Below are 10,732 nucleotides of genomic sequence, written 5' to 3'. Positions count from 1 at the left end.
CATGCCTAAATGCACTGAGTTGCCGCCATTGGCTGCTTAGAAATTAAGTGTTAACGAGCAGTTGGACAGGTGTACCTAATAAAGTGACCGGTGAGTGTATGTTCATGGGCTAACAATGACAGAAGGTCCAGCTTGAATTGAGTATCTTTAGACGATGAGATAGAGCTCTGACTGGGCAAAGCTCAGTACATACTTTTATACAGCAACTCCCAATACACACACTCTCCCTTGGAACTGTCCTACCCCTACATAAAGAACTTTCTCACACACAAACATTTGGTTATTCCCAAGAAAAATACTTCAATTCATCAAGGACATAGATTTTAGCCCCATAAACATTCAGAACAAGTCTCTCTTTCACAGCACGAAGGAGGCTGTGTGAACTCATTCTTATCTCTCATCACCCTCCCTTCACCCTTGTCTATACTAGGGAAGCATTTGCTTTCTGTCATCCCCAATACTAACTCCATAACTGGACTCCAACATAGAGACTGGTAGAATCATCCATATTTATGCAGAGAAAAGGCACTATCAAAATATTTAGCTCACAAATTTGCCAAGGAAAAATATGCTTCCACAGCAGCATCAGTGAGACATTCAGAGAAGGGAACAGGTAGATTCTGGACTGAAGCTGTTCTGTTATATTCAGTACTTTGCTATGTTTACCATCTATACACTGGGGCATTAACTAGTTCACTAGTTGACTGTCTTTCTATGATTTAAATCTAAAATTTCCAAGACTAAGACTTAAATATAACCTTTTTTTCCCCTGTATTTGAATAAAACTGTAAATGGGGGGAAAAAAACACACTTCGAGCCGCAATTCTGATGCATTAGAAACTTCAGTAGTATTGAAAAGCAGAGATTATTCAAATTTACTGTGAAGCTCGATACAAAATGTGGCGTAATGAGGCCTCGCTCACAGCGGCAACGTCACTGGGGTGGTCTTTGGTATACGTCTATTTTGAAGTCATAGCCCCCCCAGAGAAAACTCCACCAGCCGCCATTGGCTGTAGTGTAGTCAATGACCAACGACTCTACTCTGGGGAAAGAGCAATGGAGCAGGCCTTTGATGGTATGACGGTTGATCCTTGTCAAGGCCGGTTTCAGCGCACCAAAGGGTTTTTTCCCTGTTGTTTAGGGTTAAACATAGCCTGTGATGTAGATGAAGTCCTCTGACCGGACGGTGCACAGAGACGAGTTATTGTTAAATGATTCTCAGCCAGTAAAATGCTTCTCTGTTAAATTTCAAGTTTGTTTAGAAGATATTTCATATAAGTTAAATTAAAAATAACATTTTCTGTGAGTTCCATGCACTAGTTGCTTTGTCTTGAACTTTTTCCTGTGGTGTCTAAGGAATGCCCTGCGGTGTGTAAGAACTGAACATGTGGTTTAACTTTGACCACATCACAGGGAGGGTGTGGTTTCATGGGGATGTCTGTCATTTTGTGAGCTTAGTTCAAGGATTTGTTTTAGAAAGGATTTTCTTAGAAAGCCCTCAGACAGACGCTTTACCCGTCTAGGGCGGACCCGCCTTCCTCCTATGGACTGCTGGAGGTAGGTACCAGCCCCACCGTGACCCTAACGGATAAACGGGAGATGATGGATGACAATCTTTACATAAAGATTGTTATAAACTGGTTGGTGTTGCATCCAAAGACTTTTTCAGTCCTGTAAAGAGCCTTACATTTAGAAGATTAAGCAGTTATAAGACATTAATACAACATCATCAAAGAAAGCTGATTGTTTTCTCCCGATGAACGTAAGAGGTTGATACATTTTTCTGTTGCACGTTCTTTACCCACCTGTGAAGACATCCTGGAAAGGACAGAGGGAGACCTGTCCACATGAGGATCTCCTGGTGGCACAGATAGGTTGACTGCCTCCTCCTCTGTAGCCCATCAGATAATCTCCTGATTCTCCTCCATCCACTTCTCTGCCTCTCAGCCTCCTTTCCAGCTCCTCTGTCCAGTCAGCTGAGCGGCTTAGAGCCCCAGTGAGGCTCAGAGACCGCTGTCTGTGAGTTTCATGCTCTCCGACAAACGTCCTGGAAACAATTAGATTTAAGGTTAATTTCCAGGTAACCCTCAGAGAGCAGGAAGAATGGGCCAACTTTCTACAGAAGGCAAGGCCACCACTCCCTGGCAATGAGACCCAACATTATCAGAATAAAGCCATAATATTATCAGAATAAAGCTGAACAATAACGAGAATGAAGCCATCATGCCAAACCCCGTTTCTGAAAGAAAGGTTTAAGCTCCGACCAGCAGCTGAGTCTACTTACTCTTAGACATACTGATAATAATAATAATTTGATGCTAAAGGACTTAATATATCCTTATTAGTGAAACAGATGCCAAAATTTAATTTCACAAGATGCCCGACAATCCCCATTTTGCGAAGACAGTGCTTCTGGTAAGAGTTGTCATAAAATACAACTTTATTCTGATAAAATCAGGACTTTATTCTCCTAATGTTGCAGCTTTATTATCATGACTTTATTCTCAAAGTATAACAAAGTTACTCTCATAATATTGCGACTTTATTCACGCAATATTATGACTGTAATCCCCTTTATATTATGAATTTGTTCTCGCAATGTTGCGACTTTATTGACGTAATATTACAACTTTATTCTGGTAATGTTGCGACTTTATTATTATGACTTTATTCTCCTAGTATTACAAAGTTACTCTCATAATATTGCGACTTTATTCTCGTAATATTACAACTTTATTCTGGTAATGTTACAACTTTATTATCATGACTTTATTCTCCTAGTATTACAAAGTTACTCTCATAATATTGCGACTTTATTCACGCAATATTATGACTTTAATCCCCTTTATATTATGAATTTGTTCTCGCAATGTTGAGACTTTATTCTCATAATATTACGACTCCTGAGGGAGGGCTGAGGAGCAAAGATGCATTTCTATTGGTCAGCTGGACGTTGGCTCAACCTTTTTAATCATCATTGGTGAGCGTTTAGATTGGGCTTAATTTGAAGAGACTATGATCTAGAAAATGCAACTTTAAAAATATAATTCATAAGAATCAATCTGAAAAAGAGAAATAAAATAAAAATTAATTTGAAAAAAGTGGAAAAAATAAAATCTGAGAAAGTTACTCTCAAACTAATTTTTCCCATTCAGAAGTTGTTCAAAGTTTGAGTTTTGGATTATCCTTTTTTTTCCAATTACACACCATGCTCTTTGCTTGAAATTATAATGGGGCAAAATTAACTCCATAAACTAAAAGATGCAACAAAGTCTGGAAATATAAAATCAGTGAAAAATTTTTTTTGAATTATAAGATATGAAACAATTTAAATATGAAACAAAACTTGAAAAAGAATTTTAAAATGTTTTTCAAAAGAGAATTTTTGATTTAACAGGTTTGTTTTTGGATTGCAACTTTTTCCCATTTCAAAATGTCTTCTTTGTCCATAACAATAATGGAACAATATTCACTCCCCATTACATAATTACCAATAAGCAAAGAAGTAACGATCCAGTTTGGAGAAAGTAACCAGTATAAATTCAGATATTTGTGTTTTAATATAAGGAGTCAAAGCAAAAAGTCTACTAAAAGATTTCAACTGAAGTACAGATATGGAAAAAAAAGCGCCCTAACTACTTGATGCTTCTAAAACTGTTAAACGAGACAAGCGTGCAGCATTAGTGTGTACCTGCGGCTGTGGAGGTGGGCTCTGCGTGGTGACAGGGGGCTATGGGAGGGAGACAGAGCGGGGGAGTGTCCAGGCGTGCTGAGCTGCCGCGTGGTGGTCTTAATGTAGGATGGAAAGACGGTGGGGTAGGATTTAACGGCGTGGCTGTAGAGGTTAGAGGGGTGGGTAGACTTTAGGAGCTGCTTTGCCAGCTTTGGGCTCCCCTGGGGGGGCAGGGTGACGAAGCAGATGTTGCCCCTGCCGCAGTGCTGGTCGGGCGGAGAGGCACTGGGACAGGAAGCGACGGGTTGGTTTGTTTTGGAGCCCACTATGGGACATTCGTCCAGGGACTCGGCACTCGTAGCTGAGCCTAAGTGAGCGTCGAACACGTCCCCTGAGCTCAGTCCCTCTGCTGCTTCAGGACTTTTACTGCTGCTGTCCGGAGCGGGGCTCAGGTCTGCTTCCTCCAGCTTTCTGGGACTTTTCCCTTCACTGTCAATTGAGACATCAGGGGAGCCATTAGCACTGGTTTCCATGGCGACTGGTTTGGCTGCTACACCCCCAGTAGCCATGGAGACGTTCTCATGCTGGTCTTTTGTGCTGGTTTCTCTCTCCCCCTCTCCTCCCATGCTTAACTCCAAAGGCCCCACCTTTTCCTGGACGGCCCCCTGTCCCTTCACCTCTGAGGGAGGGCAGAGGTGTGTCTCTCTGCTCGGCAGCAGTGGAGGCGGGGATTTGGCTTTGGCAGACGGAGGACTTTCACTCTCTAGGAAGGACAGAGCATCCGAGGCCACCTCTAACTCTGGAGTCGTCTCAAGAACCTCCTGAGGAGTTAACCTCTCGATCCCATTCCTCTTCTTGGTCATGTCCTCCGGTGCTTTAAGGGTCAGGTCCCTGCCTCCTGAAACCGCCTCAGCGATGGCGTTTCCACCATCCAGATGTTGCTGATGCTGCAGCCTGATGGCCAGCTGGATGTCTGCGAGTAAATCCTCATGGTCAGCCGCTGAGTGGAAGCTGTAAATATCAGTGTCTGATCCTGAGCTGCCTCCCTTCTGCCCTCCTTCCTCTGTGGGTGAGGTTGCTGCTGTTGAGGCTTTCCTCTGCACCTCCAACTTCTCCTCTTCTCCTCCTTCTCTCTTCCTGATTTCCCGTTCTGGTTTCTTTTTCTTTTCGGGGAACGCCGTCTCAGAATCAGAGTGTCCCAGCTCGTCTGCGGACAGGTCAGGTGTTTTGCTGCTGTCCAGCTCATCGTGCTGTGATGCCAGATCAGGAATCGATGAGCACGTGTCCCCCTTCCCTTTATGGTTGGTCTTTCTCTTTCGCAGGGAAAAAACGGAGGACTTGGAGTCGGATTTGTTTCTTTTTTTGCCTGCTCCTGTGCCATGTGTCCCTCCTCCTCCACTGCTGTTTGCTCCTTTACCTCCATGCTTGCCATAGTGTTTCTTGCCCCCCTTTTTGGTCAAGTCCCCCCCTCCCTCCCTCCATCCGTCATCCAGTGAAGGGTAGCTTCCATTACCAGATGCAGGTGCAGCTCGCTTTTGCTTTGCCTCCTGATTTCCCATGGTGATGGGATGGAGCGATGGCCGCCGTCTTCTCTTCTCAAGGCATGCCTAGAAGAATTCCCCGTCTCTCTGGGGAGATTGATGCTTCTGGCTAATAAAGGTGAAGATGCTGTGACATCATCTAAGAATCAGTAGCTGATGGATTTAGATGAAACTCTGCTGCAGCTAATGGTGTTTATTCTCTATAGCTTCTGCTATCTGTGATCTGTTTCTTGTTGTTTTCCGGTGACGAAGGCAGTGATGCTGGCGCTGATGCAGGAGAGACACACAGCACCCTCCTTCTCCTACGCTGTGTCTTTCTTACCCTCCCCCCTCCTTCTCTGCTGAAAAGGACGGCGCATGCTCTGTGCTCTCATTGGTAGTCTGACAGGGAGGAGGTCCGGGAACAAAGCCCCATCCTGACAGATGTCATTACCTTTATAGTTCATTTTAAAGTCTCTCACTACATTTCCCATGATTCTCATTCTCTTTCTACAAGATCTACAAATGGGTTGGTCACAATGTAAAAATATAATGTGCATTTAAATATGTGCATTTTTTCTTTAATTAAGGAGGTAAGTGAATCACTTATGGAACAAGACAATTTACATTTAAAATAAGAACAAACATTTGTATCGTCTTGTTCCAAGTGCAGATTATCTAATTACCTTAACTAAAGAGTAAAACTAATCAGTCCATCAGCTAATCATCCCATTTACCCGCTCAAATTAAGCAGAAATAAACTTGTAAGCAAAGTAAAATAGTTTTTTTTCTAGATTTTGTATTTTGATCCATTATTGTTGCAAACAAAAACATGGTTTGAAAATGGGGGGAAAAACTGCAATCTAGAAACAAAATGTTGAAAAATTTCAGATTTTTCTTTTTCAGATTATTTTTTCTGAACTGTATTTTTATTGTTATCATGTTTCATGGATCATTTTAGGTGGGTTCGAGATGGACATCACCTCGCCTGAAATGAGGTTGAGAGTTTCCGGCAGTGCTCATGGGCGAGGTTAAAAGTCTGTGATAAAGATGGACAGAGCTGTCTGCTACTGAAGCTGATGCATCGCATTTGCATTATGCAACTTATGTCTAGAAAATACAAAATAAAACAATTCTAAAATAAACTTATGTTTGAGTTCACCTTCAGCTTGGACACACATCCCAACCAAGCAGAAGAGCATCCTGGATGTAGAGAACAGCCTGGAAAAGCTGTTTTTCTCACTGATCTATCAGAGCTCATCAAAGTAAAACTAATTAAGTCATTCAGACTATAATTTTTTTCCCAATTCATCAAGTTTAAATGTGATTATAAGGGAGTTACTCAGCGGAGCTCTAATTTTTCCTATTTTGTATTTATTTACATTCCTTATTAACATCCAGGCAAAATATTTTATTTTATTTTATTTTATTTTTGAGATAGAAAGCATAAATTTATAAAAATGAATTGCTCAAATTAAACGATTAAATAAATAGTCTTTATTTCAAATATTGTACATTCCACTTTTGGACAATCATCAATAGTTTTGACTGAGAGGGGACCTCATGGTACAAAGGGGAACACAAGTCCAAAAAGGTTGGGAAACACTGATCTAAAAGGACCTGCATTAATTTCCAAGGTTGTATTAAACAGTAACTTTACTGCTGTAATTGTGATAAAACAGATATAATAAAGATTTTAAACAATAAGTAGTGCCATGGTTAGAGATATACATTATCATATCATCTCATATCATTTCTAAATGGCAAATCATCTTACTGGGGAATAGTAATGAACCCCAACCTACAGTAAATCCAAGGTTGGATTACACACACTTTCATGTTTGAGCTGGGAAACGTAACTGCAAGTCAGCAACAGAGAGAAAAATCCAACAACACAATCATTTCATAGAATGATGCTGTAGAGCCCAGAAAGCCAGTATTCCAGCTGAGAGACATTTCTGTCTAATGTTAATGTTGGGTGGTGTTCATGTCACTTTGTTCATGTTGTTGCTCCACTATAGAAATGGTTCCGCACCTTCTCCCAAATGCTCCGCTTCTCCAGAAACACCAGCAGGAGTGATGTCATCACCATCAAACCTTTGAATAGCAAACATATGCTAACAGCATTCTTCCATTCACATCATACTGTGTTCTAACTTTAAACACAAGCACTAAATTTTGGTACAAATATTTCTAATAGAATATTTGTACCAACATTTTGTGTGTGCATGTTTTTTTTTATAACTTACTCGCTAGCTCGCTAGCTACACACATCACAGCAGCCGGCTCCAGACACACGTCTAACACGTGGGTGTTAATTGAAATAAACCAATCGTCTTTCCCTCCTCACATGCTACTGGCCTAAGTGGCCTGGCCTGTCTCTCTGATAGGTGCGCTGCCACTGCACCAGCAGACTTTAAAATGAATAAATAAGTGAATAAATAAATAAGAGAGACGCAGGCTAATCCCAGGCCAGTTTCCATCGATTAGTCCAAGGCAGAAACAGCTGTCATCCCCTCAGTGATGTCAGTCATGTTGGCCTTGCTTCTTCCTCGTGATCTATACCCCACTTGTTGACAGTCACAGCAGGGGGCTTTTTGGGGGCTTTTTTTACTGTAGACAGAGCTTGCCTGGAGACACTCTCGGACATGACAGCATCGGCAGTGGAAATAATAATCCCTCCTGCTGTCAGTTTGCGCCAAGCAGAAGATTAAATTTGCTGACTTGTCTGAACTTGAACCATGGCCGCCTTTGTTAGTGCTGTCAGCTTTGCTCTGAGAGGGCTGCAGAACGACAGTTCCCACCTCTACTTTGAGTCCTGAAAACTAAGCTACGACGTAAGCACCCTGTCTGCTAAGGTCTGGGTCTATGTAATGATGGAAGTTGTCCTCCAGCCAACTGTTGTTGGTGTAAGGTGCTGGAAAAAGTTTTGACATGGATCTTGAAAGTGCTTGATTTTGACTTTGGAAATGGTGTACGAACCCTGTATTTTGCATTTTAGACACATCCATCTACAATATTTTCACAACACACATCTATGTAGGGCATTGTTTGGGGCGGTGGGGGTCAAGGGCACCCCAGGGAGGTCTTATTTCGCAGGCCTCACCACGGTCGGCTCCCCTCACCCCCTCTCGCATTTAAACATTGGCATGTGAGGGTTCTGGGTTGTCGAATGGGGGGGGTCCCTGGCACTGCCTGTCTTCCGGAGGGGGGGTGGCCTGTGCGGGGCATGTGGGCCCAAAATCAGGAAAGAGATGGGTTAGTGTGATGGTGTCACCGCTACTCTCCCGCCATCCGGATTTTAGGTTCACTTATTGGGTCGTCCGATAATCCCGGGACCGACCACCGGTGCCGCCGGTTCTTTGGTCCTGGGATTATTGGATGTGAGTGTTATATGTGAATGTGCGTCAGCATTTTTTTGGCTCATCTTTACAGAGTCTGTTTGGTGTCAGTGGGGGCACTAGGGTGGGAAGGTGTGATTGAGACTGTGTTTTTCTTTTGTTTCTTATTTCCAGGTTGGGGCCTGGACTGCCTCCTCTCCCAAGCACATCTCAAGTCTCCGCTAAGTGTGGCTGTTGACAATCAAAGCAAGCAAAGAATGGATACTGAACTTCTCACTGCTGTTCTGGGTGCTAATAAGATATCTGAGGAGCTTCAACAGCAGTACGGTCGTCTCAGATATCAGATTTATAGTCCCCACACTGCAGAGTGCGGGGAATCTGAGCTTAAACGTCAATAAATAGGGACAGATGAAGACCTTTCAATAAATCAAACATTACCCGCCACATATCCGACTCAATAACTATTAAAACAACTATTTTCATTAATTTCAGACAGAACTATTCACAGACTGGGAATATCTTAAAGTGCACTTCCAATATTCACCACTGTTCAGCGCCATTTCTTTTCTTCCACCTCTCAAGAGGCGATGCAAAAACATTCTTTAATTTCTACCCAAAAGGAATCCCGAAATTATATCCAAAGTAAATATTTCATTGCTTACTGATCATTTTTGGATAAAGACCCTGATGGACCAATGGATCAATGAAGATTTTATTGATCTGTGTATAATGCATAATTCATAGTAGACCAGGAAGTGTTTGCTTTGGGATTGAAACGTAGATTGGATGTCTAAAACCATTAATTTATTAGACGTTTTGTTAGCTTGTCTCTCCTCTATATTAACCAATATGATGTGTCGCAGTAGATCTGCTTTTTTCACAAATGTTGTGAGACACTTTTTTATAAAGTAATGCATTAATTCATAAAAAAGTTTATTTAAAATCTATAAATCAAAGTTTTCTGCCCAACAGCAATGATGATCTGCACGGCAGCATTCTATACTCACCTATTGTAGCATCTAGGATAGAGCTGTCAGTCTGGGAAAGAATCTGGTTGTTATTCGAAATTGTAAAGATTAACTTTTTTATTAAGTGCAATGTAAAACTGACTAGAACTAGACTAAAACCTTTTTACATATAGTAATGACTAAAACGGGACTAAAACTAATAGTAATTTTCATCTGGAAGACGGAAACTAAGACTAAATCTAAGATGGCTGTCAAAAGCAACACTGATTATAACATTCAGTAATAAATTACGGTTAAGTCCCAGCTGCTGTCAGAGAGAAACATTCCTGTCTCCTTGACGGTAACACCATGTACTCTTCTTTTGCTTGTAACTCGTGGAGGAAAATTCCCCGATCACAAGCCTGGGGGCAGAAAAGGAAAAAGGTGTCATTGCATATTTGAACTGGATGTACTAGGAAATCCTTAGTAATTTTATTAGTATATTCATGTTTTTATTTAGTCTTTTTGAAAACAAAATTATATGCATGAATGTATGCTTCAATTAAAATCAGGTTTGAGCCCAGCGCTTACATGAGTTCTTTGTTAGCGGTTGCATTGGCCAAGCAGGGTTTGGCTGTGAATCTCTTCTGTCAGTATGCCAACCTGTTAAAGAAAACCGTAACAGTTAACTTCAGGTCACACAGAGGCTGTTTTCTACGGAGCCCCTAAAGGGACATGGAGGGAAAAAATAAAGTTTTGCGAGATCCTGCAAAACTTTTGCGATATCTCGCAAAAAATAAACTTTTGCGAGATCTCGCAAAACTATTGCGGTATCTCTCAAAAGTATTGCGGGATCTCGCAAAAGTATTTCGGGATCACGCAAAAGTATTGCGGGATCTCGCAAAAGTATTGCGAGATCTAGCAAAATAAAATTTTTTTGCGAGATCTCGCAAAAGTATTGCGGTATCTCGCAAAAGTATTGCGGGATCTCGCAAAAGTATTGTGGGATCTCGCAAAAGTATTTCGGGATCACGCAAAAGTATTGCGGGATCTCGCAAAAGTATTGCGAGATCTAGCAAAAGTAAATTTTTTTGCAAGATCTCGCAAAAGTGTTGCGGGATCTCGCAAAAGTATTGCGGTATCTCGCAAAAGTATTGCGAGATCTCGCAAAAGTATTGCGGTATCTCGCAAAAGTATTGCGAGATCTCGCAAAAGTATTGCGGTATCTCGCAAAAGTATTGCGGTATCAAA

The 10,732-nt window shown here is 41.7% G+C and overlaps 1 protein-coding gene across 1 annotated transcript in view; it reads right to left on the bottom strand.

Annotated features, from left to right (window-relative positions):
* The window catches only part of LOC107098462 (formin-2-like), a gene marked incomplete at its 3' end in the record, with an annotated part of 51,273 nt that extends 45,556 nt beyond the window's left edge, over nt 1-5,717 (bottom strand). The window contains exons 1-2 of the mRNA XM_015396174.1: nt 3,692-5,717; nt 1,806-2,047 (exon numbers count right to left, since the gene is read on the bottom strand). Of these exons, the coding sequence (XP_015251660.1) occupies nt 1,806-2,047; nt 3,692-5,232 (1,783 nt within the window). The remainder of the gene's footprint in view (nt 1-1,805; nt 2,048-3,691) is intronic.
* Nucleotides 5,718-10,732: the final 5,015 nt, after the last annotated feature.

The sequence above is a fragment of the Cyprinodon variegatus genome, unplaced genomic scaffold (assembly GCF_000732505.1).
Source record: "Cyprinodon variegatus isolate N-32 unplaced genomic scaffold, C_variegatus-1.0 Scaffold779, whole genome shotgun sequence".
Classification (NCBI taxonomy): domain Eukaryota; kingdom Metazoa; phylum Chordata; class Actinopteri; order Cyprinodontiformes; family Cyprinodontidae; genus Cyprinodon; species Cyprinodon variegatus.
This window is presented reverse-complemented; position numbering and strand designations above follow the sequence as displayed.